This window comes from Tenebrio molitor, chromosome 7 (genome assembly GCF_963966145.1).
Source record: "Tenebrio molitor chromosome 7, icTenMoli1.1, whole genome shotgun sequence".
NCBI classification, from domain to species: domain Eukaryota; kingdom Metazoa; phylum Arthropoda; class Insecta; order Coleoptera; family Tenebrionidae; genus Tenebrio; species Tenebrio molitor.
In genome coordinates, this window is record NC_091052.1 from 8,991,043 (window position 1) to 9,009,872 (window position 18,830).

General features: G+C 39.0%; 4 protein-coding genes across 7 annotated transcripts; 2 read left to right on the plus strand and 2 right to left on the minus strand.

Annotated features, from left to right (window-relative positions):
- Positions 1-1,348: 1,348 nt before the first annotated feature.
- Positions 1,349-4,535, minus strand: LOC138135518 (cytoplasmic dynein 2 intermediate chain 1). The gene is made up of 6 exons (XM_069054265.1): positions 4,380-4,535; positions 2,592-4,333; positions 2,345-2,543; positions 1,997-2,291; positions 1,586-1,941; positions 1,349-1,537 (listed from the first exon to the last, which is right to left on the minus strand). Exons 1-6 carry the CDS (start codon positions 4,392-4,394, stop codon positions 1,412-1,414), a joined length of 2,733 nt encoding a protein of 910 aa, XP_068910366.1. The 5' UTR covers positions 4,395-4,535; the 3' UTR covers positions 1,349-1,411.
- A 15-nt stretch (positions 4,536-4,550) lies between these two features.
- Positions 4,551-8,009, minus strand: Tsf3 (Transferrin 3). The gene is made up of 8 exons (XM_069054266.1): positions 7,804-8,009; positions 6,826-6,934; positions 6,644-6,771; positions 6,461-6,594; positions 6,257-6,401; positions 5,914-6,205; positions 5,081-5,865; positions 4,551-5,035 (listed from the first exon to the last, which is right to left on the minus strand). Exons 1-8 carry the CDS (start codon positions 7,880-7,882, stop codon positions 4,599-4,601), a joined length of 2,109 nt encoding a protein of 702 aa, XP_068910367.1. The 5' UTR covers positions 7,883-8,009; the 3' UTR covers positions 4,551-4,598.
- Positions 8,010-9,344: 1,335 nt separating this feature from the next.
- On the plus strand, positions 9,345-13,229 carry LOC138135520 (major facilitator superfamily domain-containing protein 6-A). Of its 2 annotated transcripts, none has more exons than XM_069054267.1 (8): positions 9,345-9,833; positions 11,025-11,163; positions 11,302-11,588; positions 11,743-12,070; positions 12,118-12,296; positions 12,348-12,484; positions 12,531-12,889; positions 12,938-13,229. In XM_069054267.1, exons 2-8 carry the CDS (start codon positions 11,106-11,108, stop codon positions 13,153-13,155), a joined length of 1,566 nt encoding a protein of 521 aa, XP_068910368.1. In that variant the 5' UTR covers positions 9,345-9,833; positions 11,025-11,105; the 3' UTR covers positions 13,156-13,229. The 2 variants fall into 2 exon arrangements, with proteins under 2 accessions (XP_068910368.1, XP_068910370.1); XM_069054269.1 differs by lacking the exon at positions 9,345-9,833 and adding an exon at positions 10,834-10,960.
- Positions 13,230-13,305: 76 nt separating this feature from the next.
- Positions 13,306-17,568, plus strand: LOC138135522 (major facilitator superfamily domain-containing protein 6-like). Of its 3 annotated transcripts, none has more exons than XM_069054271.1 (13): positions 13,306-13,415; positions 13,462-13,751; positions 13,803-14,100; positions 14,151-14,332; positions 14,380-14,516; positions 14,569-14,927; positions 14,979-15,492; positions 15,540-15,820; positions 15,877-16,195; positions 16,245-16,426; positions 16,479-16,615; positions 16,665-17,023; positions 17,073-17,568. In XM_069054271.1, exons 1-7 carry the CDS (start codon positions 13,361-13,363, stop codon positions 15,188-15,190), a joined length of 1,533 nt encoding a protein of 510 aa, XP_068910372.1. In that variant the 5' UTR covers positions 13,306-13,360; the 3' UTR covers positions 15,191-15,492; positions 15,540-15,820; positions 15,877-16,195; positions 16,245-16,426; positions 16,479-16,615; positions 16,665-17,023; positions 17,073-17,568. The 3 variants fall into 3 exon arrangements, with proteins under 3 accessions (XP_068910372.1, XP_068910371.1, XP_068910373.1); XM_069054270.1 differs by having other exon boundaries at positions 15,877-16,190; positions 16,249-16,426; XM_069054272.1 differs by having other exon boundaries at positions 15,555-15,820; positions 15,877-16,190; positions 16,249-16,426.
- The last annotated feature ends 1,262 nt before the right edge of the window (positions 17,569-18,830 follow it).

Consider the following 18,830-nt stretch of genomic DNA (forward strand, 5'->3'; position numbering starts at 1 on the left):
GATGCACTTCATCCAGAAGAAGAAGGAGAAGTTCAGTCTGATACTCCCGGCTTCATCGATCCACCTGGCCCCTTGCAAGTTTAAGAACGAAGAAACCGAGCGAATCCAGTGCATATTTCCGCCCACATGGTACAGTAACGTGTGCAATGACGTTTGCGCCCACAGCGACCAAAGCTGTTGCGGAAAGCGCAAACGACAGTTTAATAATGTCTGTTGTCAAGATGAGAATGAGGAAGAATCTGAGGATACTTGTGACCCCTGTCAATCCCAACGTTCCAAATCTGTGTGTAAACAGCCTGTTTGTTCTCAAAAGGGCGGTTCGCAAAGCACTTGTTCTAAATGTTACGCACCCGCGACGAAGAAGTCGAGACGCGGCGGGGCTGCACCTTGTCCCAAGCCCAGGCCCCCCGTGTGCAGCCGGAAACGCAGAAAAGGCCCCCCCAAATCCGTATACGACGACTACTGCCAGCTGTGCCCGCAGACCGACGCCGAAGACGACGACGAGGACCAGTGTGACATCGGGTACAAGTACGACGCTCACAAAAATTGTTCGTGTTGTCAATAAACCAATCCAGAGTCCTCGCTTGATTATTTCGTGGAATTTTGTTTTTTGTTGCCACGCCAAAATAATGTCAAAATTATTCAGTTATTAACATTATGGCACCATATACGCCTTACAAGAAACACGTGAAATTTGCCAAGTCCAGGTCGCCGATCCCCCGGAAGAAGACTCCGAACACCGCCGAAAGTTACGCCAACATCGTCCTTCACTACCTGTCCAAACTAAAGGGTTTGTTCAAGTCGGCGAGAGAGCGAAACAACGACAGTTCCTCCTATTTCGACGGGGAAAAGTACGATCCCATTTCGAAATCTATCCTAAAGAAGAGCACCAGAAGGTCTGGCTATTCGGACAGCGACACTGAAAACAAACAGAAAGTCTACGACATCGTGAACGCGGCGCTCCAGTACGGATGCGCCAACGACATCATCGAAAAAGTCGGCAACTACTTCCTGGTCAAGGCGAAATCTCCGCCGCAGAAGGTCGCCACGAGAAGACCCACACCTGGACCGGACTATTTTAGATGCGCCAGTTGCAAAAACCTGTCCAAATTTGCGACCAGACGCAAGAGCGTTGTAGATCTTAGAGGCAAAGATAAAATCTCGAGCAAGTTTAGACGACACAGTACCTATTACGACGACGATTACGGTCGCACCACTCCGACCAGACGGAAAAGAAGCGCTTCCAACACTTCTGTTGTTAATTATTGTCCCAAGTGCTATTCACGAATGAAGTCCAATAGAAGGTTATGAGTCAAGTGTGTTTTTTTCTCCCAGGCAGTCAGACCAATCAAAGAGTAAACAAATATATTACTTCATTATCGCACATGTGGTCCTTACATCTACCAACAAATTAAACGTATCGATTAATATAATTCAAGAATTTTCGGCGATCCGCTTCGAACGCTTCCGCAGACTGTTGGTCATGTTCGTCGTTCAGCAGATGAACATAAACCGAGCCCTTGTCGGTGGCAATCATCTAAAAACAATCATATTGTTGTCCAGTCCAACAAGTTAATCAACTCACCATATACGTTTTTTCAGGAGCACCGTCATTATCGCTAATTACCGGTGATAGTCTCATAGTTACTATATTTTCCTTAAAGGGAACAGAGTAGATGGGAAACATGTCACTAACCTTCAAATTCCACACGTGAATGGTGTTTGTTACATCTTTAGTATAAAAAATTAGTGGACGATTGTGTGACCATTGGATAATCTGTATTTTGCATCGACCTTCCAACGTGTCTTTGTTGGACAGTACCATCAAGGGCTTTTCGACCGAGCGCGAGTAAAAATTTATGTGGCCGTTGTCAAATCCAGAAATTAAGTATTCGGCAGAGAAGGGACAAATTTCTAAACAATTTGCTTGGGAGTAAATGTCTGCAAGGGGAACAACACAATCAGTTGAATTGTTGTAGATTGTGCCAATACTCACTCGGAAGAAACTTCTTCACGCCGCTTTTGCCCCCACTGGTCAAACAGTGCACGATTATTCCGTAACTCGTCGAAATGTACAAGTTGCTGGAATCAAAATGGCTGACAGCAAGGTCCGTACAGTTGAAATCGTCAATCTCGGGATACAGCTTTCTCAAAGATATTCTTGTATTTATAGCGATTATCACAGATCCCCAATGAGCCAAACCTTGATTTTCTACGATCCTTCCGCGACTCTCGTCTTTGAAAATCACTCCCCAAATGATAACATCGCCCTCTTCATCTAGACTACACACCTGAAAAATAGCTTCTCGTTAGTTGTCGAGAATCATTCTTCGAAGATAAATACTTCTGTTGATTTGTGAGGGACAAAAAGACTCGTTGGTGTTGACGTGTTGGTCAAAGACTGAAGAGATACGATTCTGCAAGAGTGTCCGCGACCAACTTCGGTCGAGTACGTTGGACCACGCATCAAGAAGTTGTCTTGCTCGGCGTACACATTTTTGTGACACGCTGAATTTTCTCGGGTGTCCCATACCACTACAGTTCTTTAATACCGAATTAGAAGAGTTGGTAACGACTAGAATGAAACTTACCCATTATCGAGTCCACCGAAGATGAGACTAGGACAATCGAAACTAAACGTACAACAAATAACTTCACCGAAAACAACAAACAACATTTCTGGCGTTTCAGGGTTGGATATGTTCCACAAACACACCACACTCTTTTCGAAAGCATCTTCACTGTCTCGTCCGTGAACTGTCAAGATTTTGTTGGTGTTGTTTGCACAAAAGCAAACATCATTTATTGTCCTACTTTTGAGAATGTCAAGTGTTTGTGTGTTGTATAAAATGTGACCTTTGCTAAACGGAATGCTGCTTTGACTACTCTCATTACTAATTTGCAAATTCGCCTCGGCTTGTAAGTTAAGAATGAGATTTCCACTTGCCAGTAAAAATCTCTCCAAACTACTTTCGTTGTACGAACTTTCAGATTTTTCTTTTTCGACCGCATCTCCCCCCACGCCTAAATAGTTGCACTTGTAAACCTCCCAAAACTCGTCGTTTTGTTCAATTTTGTCGAAAACTGGAGGAAACTGTGTCCATTTATTCTTGCAAGAGATTTCGTCAGTTTGCACTTCTTCGTTTACGTCATCTTCGCCTGTCTGTACCGACGCTTGCACTGTATTACTCTTTCCAAAATTTTTGATGAAAACGTCGTAAGGCACTGGTGGCAAGTCCAACAAAGTAAAGCTGTAATGATCCAGTCGAATCATGCTCAGAATCTCTTGGCCGCGTTTCCGCCTCAACTCGACACTCTTCCTGTGTTGGTACTTCTTCTGAGCCCCCAAAAAATTGATAAACTGCAGCGACTTCCCATCTTCGAAACCTTCGTCAGACAGAGACCCCAGATTGCTTCTGTTTTGGTCGCGATTCAAATTAGCGTTTTCTTTCTCGATTGATTCTTTTATGTTGTCCAGAATTTGTCTATGTCTAGATTCCGGTAGCTCGTAATTGCCTGAATCTAATTTCTTTTCGTCGTCGGTACCAGCCGAGCTGACACGCTTCGGGGCGGATTTAAGCTCCATTGACTCGCTCTCGCTTGTTTCACTCGTTGTGGTGGTACTCGACACGTTCTCGAGCGAATTTGACGAGTCGTACTCCTCGAAATCAGATTCGTAGGAGTCAAAATCGTCTTCGTACTCCTCTTGAGCTTCCTCCACTTTGATAGTGAGTGGTACTTTGGCTTTTGGTACGTCTGGTCCAACAATATTGTTGTTAACGATGCTCCCTTTTCGCAGAGTTGCCGTTCTGGGCCTCTCCGACATAGAACTAGTATCGAGGGATGTGTCGTTACTACTAATTCTAGGACTCGCAACTTTCTGTACAATAGATCTCGAACCGGGGGATATATCATTAGTACTACGAGTAATTCTAGGACTCGCGACTTTCTGTACAATAGATCTCGAACTCGGTACTTTGTGTGTCTTTATCTTTTTATCTTCAATTGTAAGTGCATTGGAATACATTTTCTTGCTAGGAAAGTACTGGCTTTTAGTCACTCTACTACTAGGTGGTGTGACAGGTCTACTCGACGGTGGCTTAGTAGTACTCACAGATTTCTTGGTCGGTGCAGGTCTACTTACTCGTTTAACTGAACTCTGATTTGCTGGTGGTTTTGAAACTTGCTTTTTTATTTTCTCTTCATCTTCGTCTTTCTTTTTGCTCAGAGTCCTAGTGCTAGTTCGTACTTTTGGTACTTCCTTTTTCGTCGTCTCTGTCCCCCTTTTCGTCCTCGTCGTATTGACCAATTGCTTGGCGATTCCATCCTTCACCTAATTTATTCTGTTAATACCACGTAAGAAAATTTGTCAGATTTACCTTCTTTGTAGACATAAATTGAATAAAATATCCGTCACATTTATGTATGTCAACCTAACTGCCAACTCTACTAGAATGTCCCTGAAATAATCAATAAAAGGTAAAATACGCTTCACGCTTTGGTGCTTTCGGTCGGGATCAATAATTAAAGGCGGGTAAAACAAAAGACAGTTTTTAAAAATTATTTAATATCACAGTAAGCGAACGTACTCGTACTTATTAGTACCACATTATTGCAAAATAAACACAAATAAATAATACAAAAACAATACACTTAGAGCTACTGGACGAAGAAGGCACACACGTTTTGTTATCAACGAGAAAATCTTGGTACAATCGTTGCATATTGTCCAGATTTCTGACCATCGGAACATTCCTAAGTCGTGCCGTATTATCGTGGAACAAAATGTCTGACTTTCCATTATATGGCCCAAACATTTGCAGAGGTGTAGTCAACGATTTGTAACTTCTACCAAACAAACTATCCAATTGCAAAAATACATCAAGCGTGTCTTCGGTCCAAAGAGTGGTACTGTTAGATCTGACCATTGCTTGACCGACAGGTGACCAAGTCAAATGGCAACCTTCAGATTTTTTTTCGCACATAACGCTAAACAACTCTGGTGTTATCCTTCCAAATTTATTCTCAATTGGGCCTAAAATCACCTATTAAAAAAATTAAAATAGTGTGTGGTACTCACTGTTGACAAAATCGACGATCGAATTTTTGGAAATGAACGCAACATCGCCTTTCTTGTCGAGCAAACATCGCAAAGCTCCAAACTCTCCTCTGTACGATACAGCATCACAGTACTTTTCATTATGGGGCAAACCTGGAATACAACTGGACCCGAAGAAGCTGGTCGCCGCTGCAGTATAAGGACAAGAACGAAGAAGATTTTTGTCGCGTAACGTGAACACCACTGAATTCCACGCTACTCCGTCGAAAGCGGGAAAACAAGCTTTGTAACCTCGAAGATCTTCCAATTTGTTGATGGTGGTACCGTTTCTGGTCACAGCTACGGTGAGGTACTTTGCGTTGTCGTTGACGGTCTCGTAGAAGAGACTTTTCAAGTTATACTTTTGTATAGCTTCATTGAGTAGATCTGGTGGTACCATGACGATGTCGGCGGCCTTGTGGCTTACGGCGTCCATACAATGCGTTGTGTTGTCCGCTTTGAGACAGTCTAAGTCCGGCTCGATGCCGTAGACTGCTGCCGATTCTCTCAACCACGAGCACTTTGCGTTTTCTATTATCGAAGTGGTACAGATTCGGATGGTTCTTGGAGGATGACACCCAGAAAAACTGTTAGCGTTGAGAAAACCCGTAGCTTTCTCTAGGAAAGTTTCGATGGGTTCGATCGGTTCCAGCTTGTTGATGGACATGTGGAAGGTTTCGATCAAACTGAGTACCGCGGCTTGCCAAGAAAAACTATCCGCGCCGGAGAGAGACGCTATAAACTCCTGGATGTCTTGGGCAGCGGTTCTACAAATCACTGATTAATCTGGAAAGTGGACAACAGCGATTTGGTACCTTTTGGTTGCAACAACCGGCCACGGTTTCACCACCCAGATGCAAGGATTCGTACCGTTGACAGGTCTGGTGGTACCATCGGGACAAAGAAAACTGTAACCTTCTGGAGACGATTCAGGACCTCCAGGTACTAACCCGAAGTGAAGACGAACGTCATCTAGACGGGCCCAACTGACGTCGCCTGCGCCATCAGTTAGACAAAACAAAGAACCGCGTCTTCCCCAGTACTTGTCAGAACCTTCGCATCTGGAAGGATTGTCGCAAAGCGCGCACAAATTCGGATATTTTTGTTCTAAAAAACAAAATTAATCCCACGGACTACCACTCTGGGGGGTAAATTTACTCAATTCTTGATCGAGTTTAGGGTTGTGCACCCAAGGTCCTGCCTTACAAGCACTCTTGAAAAATTGTGAAGACGCTCTGATGCGATTTTCAGTGATGGTGAATTTAGTCTCGCAACTCTGAGGTATCACGGATGCTTCTAAATACTAAAAGTGGGACATTTAGTCTAGATTGAAACTCACAACAAGATTGATTAGTTTCGTACATTCGATAAAATTCTAGTCCAGTCTGTTTCGTAGCCGTATCCAGGATGGCAAAATTTTTTACCTTTGAGATCATGTTTGCTCGCAATTCCCGCCGAGTCTTGCACAACTGCCACCACCTCGTACTCATACTTAGCTACAATAAAAAAATTAGAAAATTTGGAGTGCTCCAAACACGTTCCTACTCTCGGTGTAGCGCAGTTCGTTTGTGAGCAGCACCTCAATTTCTGAATTCGTGGCGGTAACTAGATCCTCCGGTGTGAATACCGAGAAGTCCGCTTGTCCTTTGGCAATTTTTCTTAAGCAGTCTAATCTGCGAACCCATTTTAATAAAGCTTGGCACGACACGTGTTTAAACGGTTTTTACCTATCGATTCCGAGAACACACTCTGCTTTGCTCTCGGGTTTGTCCAGAGTCGGACAATAACGTCCCGAACGTTTGAAACCTCCTCTACCATCCACTATGCATAGTTTGACTAAAAGCAACAACTGTTTTTTAACGTGATAATATTAAAGTGAATTGAGATAATGTCCAAACAAAGACCAGAACTTTCAACCACAAATGGGATCATGTTCGGGGATTGTATTACGTTTTGGACGACAGAACGAGTTTGTTGAGGGTCTTTAAGAGACAAAGATGACTTCCGCGGAGGTATAAATGGAGAATGGTAATGAATCCTCAAAGTCAAATTAGTTACGCACACGCAAAGACAAAAAATATAGTTAATTACACCGTGATAAAAAATTATTTGTGTTGTTAGGAAAAATGAAAAATAATTTTCATTTTCTGAGAATTGAAGTTGATTTAATATGATAATCTGAATGTGACCGGTTCTTGTGTAGAAGGTGTGAAAATCCCATAGATTCATACGAAGAATTTTATTTGAACAAATATACCATATAAAATGTAAATATTTGAAAAAAAAAATGTATGACGGAATTGTACAAACTTCGAAAGTATTGATATGCTAAATGTTATTGTAATATCAGTTCATGGTGGTAAAATGTTTGGGCGATTAAAACCCGATTTAAAAAATTATCATCCACTTATCAATATTTGTCGCACTTAACGACACATTCCTACATTATTTTTGCCGCGACAGAAATACTTCAGAACGAATTTCATGGGTAAAAATGCATCACGTTAATTTCGTACTAATAGGACGACTTTAAACAACATTAAGTTCAAGGCAATTCAAAGTCTGACCTTCATTTCTCTATAATCTCCCTGAACAAAAAGAAAACTCAGACGAGTCTGGCGAAGATAACGAAAAACTAGTTTTTGGGTCGGCGGTCGAAATTAATTTTCTGCAAATTGGTCGCGAAGGCGTCACCACCCACTTACATTTTTCGCTGTAAGCACAGGACAAGACAAATAGAGCCACGAAGAAAACGCACGAGGTCCTTTGGATTTTCGTGGTCATGACACCAACTCACTTCTACGCGGCCGGAACAACACTGATTATAGCTAATGCGTTTTATGGATGCCTAGAATCTGTGTTCTTGATATATGAAGGACAGTGCCTCCGTAAGACTCCCGAACCATGTTACACATTTGCATGAGGTGGTGATGCGTGGATTTCCCGCTCTGTGCTTGATCGTGGGGATTTACGCAAGGGGCGTAGCCGTCGGGCTTCTGTTTGTCTAAATGGGAGGCACTTCTTTCGCCTCACATTTCCGCACAAACCGTTAACCTGAATTTATTTTTGCTCAAACTTCCAAAAAGTCAAAATCTTCTCGCATTCCAGGTTCAACAGTTGCGACAGATTAATTCAGTTGCAGAGATAAACACCTATTAAGGTTTTAATTATTTGTTGAATATTTCATATTCAGCAAGGTCTCAATCATTATGCTCGTTAATATAAAAAATAGACGCGGTTGTGAGAAAACCGTTTCAAAAAATGCTTCGCCGTCCTTGAAGTTACAGAATGACGTCTATTTTATTATTTTGACTTTCTCTTAAATTACAAAATTTACATTTGTGACGCCGTTTATCGAATGTCACTCTGTTTAATGCCGAGGAATGAGTAAGCGCAAAAAGAGGACAATAGGTGATTTCCATCTCTTTTTCTCAAGCAATAATACAAATTAATTGAATATGATTTTGTAATTTTAATATTGCACAAGCAAATGCGATCGACACTTCCTCAGGTTGTGCAAAGAACATCCAAACTTGCGTGACTATCCATGAATAGACTTAAATGATTGAAATTGGTACAGTTCTAGCCACAACAAAAATACATATTTAAATAAATGTTCCGTGTAAATACCTTATTTTCCGGTTTTAGTTGAATGACACTTATCAGTAAAAAATTCTCATCAAATAATATAAGAAATATTGGTTTAGAATTTAGATAACAATGATATTTTATCGATTTAAATAAATAAAATATGTGTGAGTCAGAAAACTCCGTAAATCAATGTACCTATAAATACCTATAAATTTCAAAAGTTCAGAAGTGAAAAAAATACCTGCCAGTTTAATAATTATAAAATAAACGTTAAAGTAAGTATTTATATTATAAAAAAATTGTTTTATGAAGCTGCCCCATTAGCTGCTAAAACAGAGACAACTCTGACCTAGGCTAATTATTGATCATCGGCCGTGTATTATGTGTTGCCTATCCACACATCGCCATTTTAATGAAATTGTTTGACATGTCAAAATGACTTAAGTTGAAATAAGAAAAAGAGAAAACCCCCCCAATAAACATCATGTACCTTTTTTCTGCTCGATTTTGAATTTTTTTAATTACTTAGCGCTTATCAATTAGGCACTGTTTGAACAGACGTTTTTTAAATAATTGTCAACGTGTTCTGTAAACAAACGCAAAGATACCAGTTCCTTGTCCGTCCTTTTCATGAATAAATTTCCAAGTTGAACAACAACATCCAACTCGAATTAATTAATATGAAAAGAAATGTGTCGCGGTCACCATCAAAATAGGTCGCCACACTAAAAATACAAACCAGTTAATGTAACTGTTGTTTATCAACAAACATAGCGAGAAAACCAGCGGTGTTAAATTGTTAAAATCGCGTGTACGTTGCGGTATGGAATGTTTAAAAGTGTAGAACAACGTACATATATTTATTTATCATTGCTTATTTCCGAAGATAATTATTTTTAGAAACCGCTGGATGTAACCTTAGTGTTTGCGTGTTGTGTTCGTGCATATTATCGCACTTAATTTTACAGTATGGTGCAAATAAAACGACTGGTTTTTCTAAAAACAAAATAATAATTGTTGACCACGATGATAGGGAGTGCTAGTAGTGATAGTTGCTTTTGTTGAAGACGGGCGACTTTATGTTGATGAGGAATTACAAAGAAATGTACTAAAAATACTGGCACGTAAACATCAACACGACAAGGTGAGTAAATGAAGAACCGAAACAAAGTGTAGAACAAAATTATTTAAAAAATCATTACAATGAGATACGTTACATAACATGTAATTATTTACGAGTTAATAGACATCTCTCGCAGAAATGAGATGCTAATAATATTTATTTTAAAAAGTTATATTCCAGTAGCTAGATTTAGCAATAGAAAATTTATTGCAGCAAAGCTGTTAAAATTAACTTTTCTATTTTAGTTCAACGGTTATGACTTTCGATCAATAATACTTGTTATGGTAAAATTGATTACATTTTGATAAGAAAGTACGTTAGCCTGTACAAAGTCGCACAATAGTCTGCATCACTTCAAGATAATTTAGAAAATAAAGAAAAATTGTTCTTGCTGAGTACCTACAGATAATTAAGATAATAATAATTTTTTGGGTTTAGAAAATTTGAAAAGACTGTTAAGCGTGGATTGAAACAATATTTATAATCATTTATTTATTGTGAATTTTGTTTATTTGTATTTGCTATAATTTCCAAATGTTTGCTTTATTTAGACGATACATACATATATAAAAAAAATAACATGTGTGCATCGCGACCCCTCTCAATGATTCACGCAGATAAAGATAACTCGTATTTACTTAGTTTAACGTTAATGATAATTTTAATGGTACCATAATGTGTTGGCACATTAAATATTAGTTTATTTGACGAGTTTGTGTGTAAATTGGGCCTTTTTAGCACGGGTGGGCTATTTTAAAACGCGAGTGAAACGAGCGATTTAAAGGCCCACGAGTGTCAAAAAAGGCCCAATTTATACACGAACGAGTTGAATACAGCGTTTTTTTGTTCGACGAGCCCCTTAAAGGCTCCAAATCGCTTAAAACCTTTAAAATTAGCTTGACGTTTCGTTTTAACAAGTTGTGACATTTATCAAAATCCGTTCACATAGGAGAAAAATCTCAAATTCTGACAGTGTCGAACAAAAAAAATTATTACGAAAAATATAATTAAATCTTAGTACCTATAGTAATTCACCTTGTCAAATAATGATTATCACTGTAAACGTTACGTAACAATGGATCTTTAATACCACTGTAAATAATTTATATAAAAAAATTGCTGTCTACTCCTGACAATGATCTTAAAAGGTAATATAGATAAAACTTATCGTTTCATTTGATAAAAATAATACAAAACGATATTATATTTCAGATCGTCAATTTAATATGCGCTCGTTGATCCTGAATCATAGAACAAGTTCAATGTAAACAATAAAAAGAAAACGTCAGGACAATGAAAATCAACAAGAAACTGTTGCCCATAAAGGCGCACTATTTTTTCTTCATGGCAGGTGAGTCCAAATTTTGTCCAATTTTTCCCGACTTTGTCTCGAATGATTCGACAAAGATTCGATATTGATTGTCTCAACTGCCACCCAATAATTTGTCAAAATCTTCCTGCATACCCAACGACAAAAAAATAATTTCAGCGATGGGACCAATCCTGCCACAACTCTCCGTCTACGGCAAAGAACTGGGAATATCGTCAGTTGTGATGGGAACCATCACCGGGATCCTCCCGTTCGCTTTCCTCCTAGCCAAACCAGCTTTCGGACTCTTGGTAGACATCTACCGAAACTACAGAAAATCAATTTTCATGCTGCTGATCGTCGTCATGACGGTTTCTTACACCGTGATGAACTTCATCCCCTCGAGAGAACTCCTGAAGTTTGAGTTAAAAAATTTCAGCGCTACTCTGGATACATGTAATGTTACAGTCAGTAGTTTAATGTGGGGCAATTTTTGCAAAAAATAAATGCTAGCAATGCAAGAAATGCTATCGTTTATTTTTTGACAATTAGTGTCGTAATTGTTTCAACGGTTTCACTTTTCACAAATTTCGATTTTTCTGAGAGGGGAATCCCTTTCAGGATATCAACACCGAACTGGAGTGTACGAATCAGACGACGCATGTCGCTTGCAAATCGAGATGTTTTCTCCAAGAGAGAGATTTTCTGGCAATTTTGACAAACTCCAGTATGGAACAATATCGAATTTGTGCTTTGGACAATGAAAAGACAAACTTTACGAATCTGACTGTATGTGATATATCCTGCAGCAACAAGGATGTGGAGACTGATAACAACTGTTTGTACAAATCTGTTTCCTTTTGGAGTTTTGTGATACTAATGTCGATTGGAACAATAGGTTTTAACGTGATCAATTCGATAAGTGATGCCATTTGTTTTGACGTCATCGGTAAACTAACACAACTTGTGGAGTTCTCTTCTAATCACAACTTCCAGGAGAAGATGGCGATTATGGAAAACAAAGAGTCTGGGGAACTGTGGGATTCGGTGTAACGGCTCTCATCTCCGGCTACATCGTAGATCTTTTCTCCGGAAGCACCATCAACTACGCTCCCGCTTTCATAATAATACTGGTGTGTTCCGTGATCGATCTCGCAGCTTGTGTCAAGCTTCAGGTAATAAAATCCACCTCACTCAAGACAAGCTTCTTCAGTTTTTCATTTCAGCTCCCGATAATCCCAGTCCCTGAAAACATCCTCAAAGACTTGAAACAACTCTTAAACCACAGATCCGTCATCACTTTCATCACATTTGCAGTATTCGCCGGAATCTTGGACAGTCTCTTGATCTACTTTCTTTTCTGGTGAGTCTACAACTTGCTGTGTCTTCTGCTGACAACAAACTTCCAGGCACTTGCAAGAACTGGCAACTGCGACCAACACGCCTAATGTAAAACTGATCGAAGGCTTGGTCGTCGCTGCTGAGACCTTAGGTGGCGAAGTGATTTTTTTCTCCATAGCGGGGAAAATCCTCGAGCGAATCGGTCACGTCCACTGCTTCAGCATGTGCTTCATCAACTACGCCCTCAGACTGGGACTGATTTCGCTGGCGCCTTCGCCGTGGTGGATCGTCCCGATTGAATTCTGCATGCAGGGACCCACCTACGCCCTCACTTACACCACAATCGTGGCGTACGCCAACGAGTTGGCTCCGCCGGGGGCGTCCGCCACCATGCAGGGAATAGCGGCAGGGATGGACGACGGCGTTGGTAAGTCCGTCGAACGCGCCCTCACGGTGCTGAGTGTTTTGTTGGCAGGTTATGCCATCGGGAGTATCCTCGGGGGGTTCCTTTTTGAGTATCTCGGGAGCAAGCACACCTTACAAATATTCAGTGCGTTCGGACTTTTGTGCAGCATCGCGCACGCGGTCTTGCACAGGACTGTGCTTCGCAAGCAACTGCCCGAGAAGAATCTTCCAGTTGTTGAATACAAGAGTCCAGAAGAGGCGTACAAAGGGACGTACGGGATCAGCTAATTATGTTAAATTAAATTTACACAAGTGTTTTATGTCATTTTATTTTTCTAATAAAAGATTACATTAAGACTTGACTCGATTGAAATGGATCATCTCTATTTTAATTTCATACGTCATTATTAGACGTTTATCTCTTTTTCAAACGATAAACTCCAGATGACACAATTAGAATAGATCAGTATTCACGGAACAAATCACAGTAAACATGATCAATAAAAAGTTGTTGCCGGTAAAACTCCATTTTTTCTTTTTCTACGCAGGTGAGGTTTTTTCTTTTATAAACATTTCAACAATTTGTTTTGGTAGCGCTGGGTCCGATATTCCCTCAACTGCCAGTGTATGGAAAAGAACTAGGGATATCGTCAGTTGTCATGGGAACCGTCACAGGAATTCTCCCCTTTGCCTTTTTAGTAGCAAAACCAGCCTTCGGTGTGCTGGTAGACATGTGCAGAAGGTACAGGAAATGTATTTTTATTACACTGGTGGCAATCCTGGCGCTATCCTTTGCTGCGATATATTTCATACCCCAAAAGCCCCTGTTGAAGTTAATGTATGAACCATCACCAGGCGACCTTCGACAAAGATGTGATGACACAGTTAGTAATTAAAATCGGGTCAAGTGACACTCATTAAACTTTATTATCTAGGATATCGAAAGGAAACATCAATGCACTTCCCAAATGATGATTTGTTCTTCAGACTGTCGAGATGAAGCAACTACAGTTCTCGTAACAATCCAACAAGATCATATCTGTGTTCTGTCACATCATTTTGCTTTTACCAATCAAACATGTGAGTTTACATGTGAGGAAGATGCAGACACTAGTAGCAGGTGTTTGTACCGAACATTTCCTTTCTGGAGCTTCGTCACCTTCATGTACGTTGGATGTATCGGAGCTAACGTCATTATGTCAATAACTGATGCAATTTGTTTTGATATAATCGGTACTTATGCAATATCATTTTTTCTCCGTACTGATAAGTCAAACCGACAGGAGCTGATGGAGATTATGGAAGGCAAAGAGTTTGGGCAACTGTGGGGTACGGAGTAGCTGCCTTACTTTCCGGATACATCTCCACTTTATTTCCACAAGATGGAAGTACCACCCACGCTCCAGCTTTCATAATTATGCTAATCTCTGTTCTAATTGATATCGCGATTTGTGCCAAGCTAAAAGTAAGACAACTTCTGAACAATTACATTTGCAATTTACGTGATTGCAGCTTCCAGTAATCCAAGCCCCAAAAAACATGATCAAAGAATTTAAACATTTACTGAAGGATGGACTTGTGGTGACTTTTCTCACGTTCGCAACATTTGTAGGAATTCTAGACAGTTTAATCATTTTCTTTCTGTTATGGTACCTACTGTATTGTTTTTGCATCAAACAATTTTTAACGCCGTCCCATTAGGTATTTGGAAGACTTGGCTGTTGCAACAAACACCGAAAACATCAAATTAATCGAAGGACTGACAGTCGCCGCTGAGGCTCTAGGTGGCGAAATAATATTTTTCTTCATATCGAAAAAACTCCTCAACCGTTTCGGTCACGTCAACTGTTTCAGCGCTTGTTTCTTCTTCTATGCGCTACGAATAGGTTTGATATCTTTGGCACCTTCTCCGTGGTGGATCATCCCGATTGAATTTTGTTTGAACGGTCCCACTTTTGCGATGGCGTATTCGGCGATCGTGGCTTACGCTAACGACTTGGCCCCAGCAGGAGCGTCCGCAACTATGCAAGGAATCGCAGCAGGAATGGACGACGGTCTCGGTACGGCGACGCGAAAACGAGTCTTGCAAATTTAGGAAATATTTCTTTCAGGTTTTGCCGTTGGCTCTTTCGTGGGAGGGTGTTTGTTCAAATACATCGGAGCAAAATACACGCTGTTCGTTTTTTCTGGTTTTGGATTTTTCTGTTGCATCGCGCATGTTCTCCTTCACAAAACTATCCTGCGGCGACGTTTTCCGAACAAGAGGAATTCCCAAAATGTGGAGTACAAATCTCAAGACAGAATACACGAGACAACTTGTTAACATATTGTTATCATATTTACAATAACTGCCGAAATTGTTTGTTCTATATTTAATATAAAGATATATAACAAGTCTCTTGATCTATTTTAAAAGACATTAGTCATTACTCATTTCATTGTTTTAAAAGCAGCATAAACACAATAGTTAAGAGTTATATATTATGTGTACAATTTTTGGTTGTTTTACAACAACTTCTTATCGCGAATAATTTCAAACTGCACGAATAAAGTGGTGAAAGCCCAAAATGAAAATAAATGTGAAATGGTTGCCCATAAAGGCACATTATTTTTTTCTTCATGCAGGTAAGTATTAACAGTTTAAAAAATAATAGAGTCATTTGAAGTTTTAGTAATCGGTCCTGTAGATCCACAAATTTCTGTTTACGGCAAAGAGCTGGGAATATCGTCAGCTGTGATGGGAACTGTTATGTCAGTTCTTCCTTTATTTTATTTGGTGGCAAAACTGGGAACTGGTATATTAGTTGACCTACACAGAAACTACAGAAAATGTATCTTTCTGGCTTTAATAATATTAACAGCTTTGTTTTATTCCATCGTATACATCATTTCCATATGGCAACTAGGATCTGCAAATTTAACATTCAATTCACTTACTATTTGCAACGACACAGTTAGTATTTTATTTGTCTTAAATAATTATAATAATAATCAGAAGCAATTTTCTAGGAATTACCTGATTTTACACGAAAATATCGCTGCAGGTTTGACTGTGGTGAAGAAACAGCGTTTTTCTTCTTGATGAATCATTCCAAAAGTAACAAAATCTGTGCCCTGACAGATCCTTCAGGGAAGAATTGTTTGTGCAAAATTTCGCCCAACAACTTAACACTTAATTTTGTCTGCAACAAAAGTACCGAAGATGACGAAATATACAAATCTGCCACATTTTGGAGTTTTGTAGTGGCAATCATTGTGGCAACTACTGGATTAAGTGTAGTCACTTGCATAAACGATGCTCTTTGTCTTGATTTAATCGGCAAGTTGGGTAAATTTTTGTCAAATTATCTAATACATACAAGCAATCTAATTTGTAGGAAGGGATGGTGACTTTGGTAAACAGAAAATGTGGAGTTCTATTGGTTATGGTACTGCAGCGTTGATCTCGGGCTCTACGATAAGTATTTCGAAAAATACAAACAAAATGAATTACCTTCCTACGATTATTATGATGGTTACATGTTTTGTAATGGATATGATAGTTTGTGTTAAATTGGAGGTACTGTTTTGGTCACTGAGACAGAATGAATTGATTTTAAAAATAATTTCAGCTACCTGTGATGGACCCCCCTGTAAACATTTTCAAAGACTTCAAAGAAATATTAAAAAGACCAAACATTCTCATCTTTCTTGTATTTGCCGTGCTACTAGGAGTTTTCAACACGTTATTGAATTTTTTCCTTTTTTGGTACTACTCAAGAAATCCCTTTAAAATGTTCTTTTAACGTAACTTCCAGGTACATCGAAGAGTTGGCGGTGGAAACACACACAGAAAATATCAAGTTCATTGAAGGTTTAATCGTAGCAGCTAGGACCTTCGGTGGAGAAATAATTTTTTTCTCAATATCCGGACAAATTTTGGAACGCTTAGGCCACGTCACCTGTTTCAGTTTGTGCTTTTTCAGTTACTCTCTTCGTCTCTGGCTGATATGGCTCGTGCCGTCGCCGTGGTGGATAATTTTTATAGAATTTGTGTTCAGTGGACCTTGCTACGCGCTCAGTTACTCCACAATTGTGCTATACGCTAATGAATTGACACCTCCAGGTGCGTCGGCTACCATGCAGGGGATTACACCAAATGTGGACGATGGTCTTGGTTGGTTGACACAACTTCCAAAGCAGAAAAAATAATCAATCATTTTTAGGATTTGCGCTTGGTTCGGTGCTAATTGGACAACTTTTTGCGTATATTGGGACGCAAACTACATTGCAGGTTTTTAGTATTTCTGGAATTGTCTGCGGAGTGGCTTACGTATTTTTGTACAGATGTATTTTGCACCAGCAATTTGACCCAAATAAACAATCGTATCAACAAATTTGATAAATATCTTTGTCACTTTATGGCTTAGGCAAAAAAAAAATGTTAAAAGTTGACTGAGTTTACTATGTTTGGCTGCGGTTTAAGTTAAAAGCACGTGTGTGTAAAGATGGCTGTGCAAAAATACATAATAATCTGTTTATTTATTGTTTTTCATTGTTTAACTCTTGATGCAACAAAGAACTGGTGACGAGACCAGGAGATTAAGATTAAATTATTAAATCTAGCGACAATGTTAGAAACAAGTTTCAGTGGATTAAAACAATTATTTTTCTAAATATTGTATGATATAAGCATGCAATAAATAATTAGCTTAATGATGAGTGATGACCATTCTGAGTTTTATTGCTATCCCCACAAAGTATTATTTAGGGTTTGTCAGATTAAAAGAAAAAACAATTCTCTTTATCTGCAATGAGTGCACTTATATGATAAAAATGACAAAACTAAAACTGCTGCAGTCATTTCACTGCATTACCCAACAGCTGGAATTTTTTGAGCGTAGGAAAATGAAGATCAACAAGAAATTTCTTTTTTTGTACGAAAATAAGCAGTAAATGCTTCAAAGTAACTCTGTAGCAAATTTAAAATAATTGATAAGAAATGTAGTTGTTATTGGTGCATTATATCAAAAAAAATAAACGAGCGAAGCAAACACGTACTTGTTTTTATCTCATTTTCATTTATTTTTATCACTGTGTCCGTGTCTTGATACCGTATGATACTTGAAATAGAAATAAACATAATTTTACGTACTCACAAGCGGACGAAAAGTAACTCTTTTTCGGACGTGACCGTGGCACTATTTGTTGGTCTGTTTAACGTAAATAAAAATAAGTAATTGTGCATTGCAGATAGTAAATTTCTCGTTTTGTTGGAAAGTTGACAAAAAATACTTTAAGAAAAATGTTAATATGTATTAATAAATGTATCTATTTGAAAAAGGTAGATACAAAATAAATTTGTATTTTTTTGCAGTAATGTACTTTGCTTTGTAGTTCGTGGGGTCGCCTAAAAAATTTAATGTGCACCTCTGCCAAAACTGCCTTTTGTCCTCGCCTGTTTTCAAGCCTCGGCTGCGCCTCGGCCAAAAAACTCAGACTCGGACGAATACACAAATATAGTCCGTACGCTGATAGGTTGCACGTTGTTAAATTCTAGTTCCAAAACCTAACGCAGTGAAAAATACTAAACTCTCCATCTCAATTGTTTCACGTTGTTTAGGAAACAGGCTAAAATATTTCTTGAATTTTTCTCTTCAATCCAGTAGTAAAATAGACAACGAGATTTTAATTCTAATTTTTGGGATATGCCTTTGGTTCTATTTTCGCTAGAATCCTCTTGAAATCGATGAGAACAAAACAGATATTTTGTCTTTGCATTTCATTATTATAAAAAATATATTATCATTATTATTAAGTAACATGGTGTAAATCCATTTAGAGGCCAACAAAATAGACAGAAAAAAGGTAAATACGGATATTATTGTTTAATTGTTTAATTTAAATCCATAGCTGAATGCTAAAAGATTTTGGTTTTTTTTGCGACGGTTTTGACAGTTTTGAGAAAAAAACTAGAAGTCGTT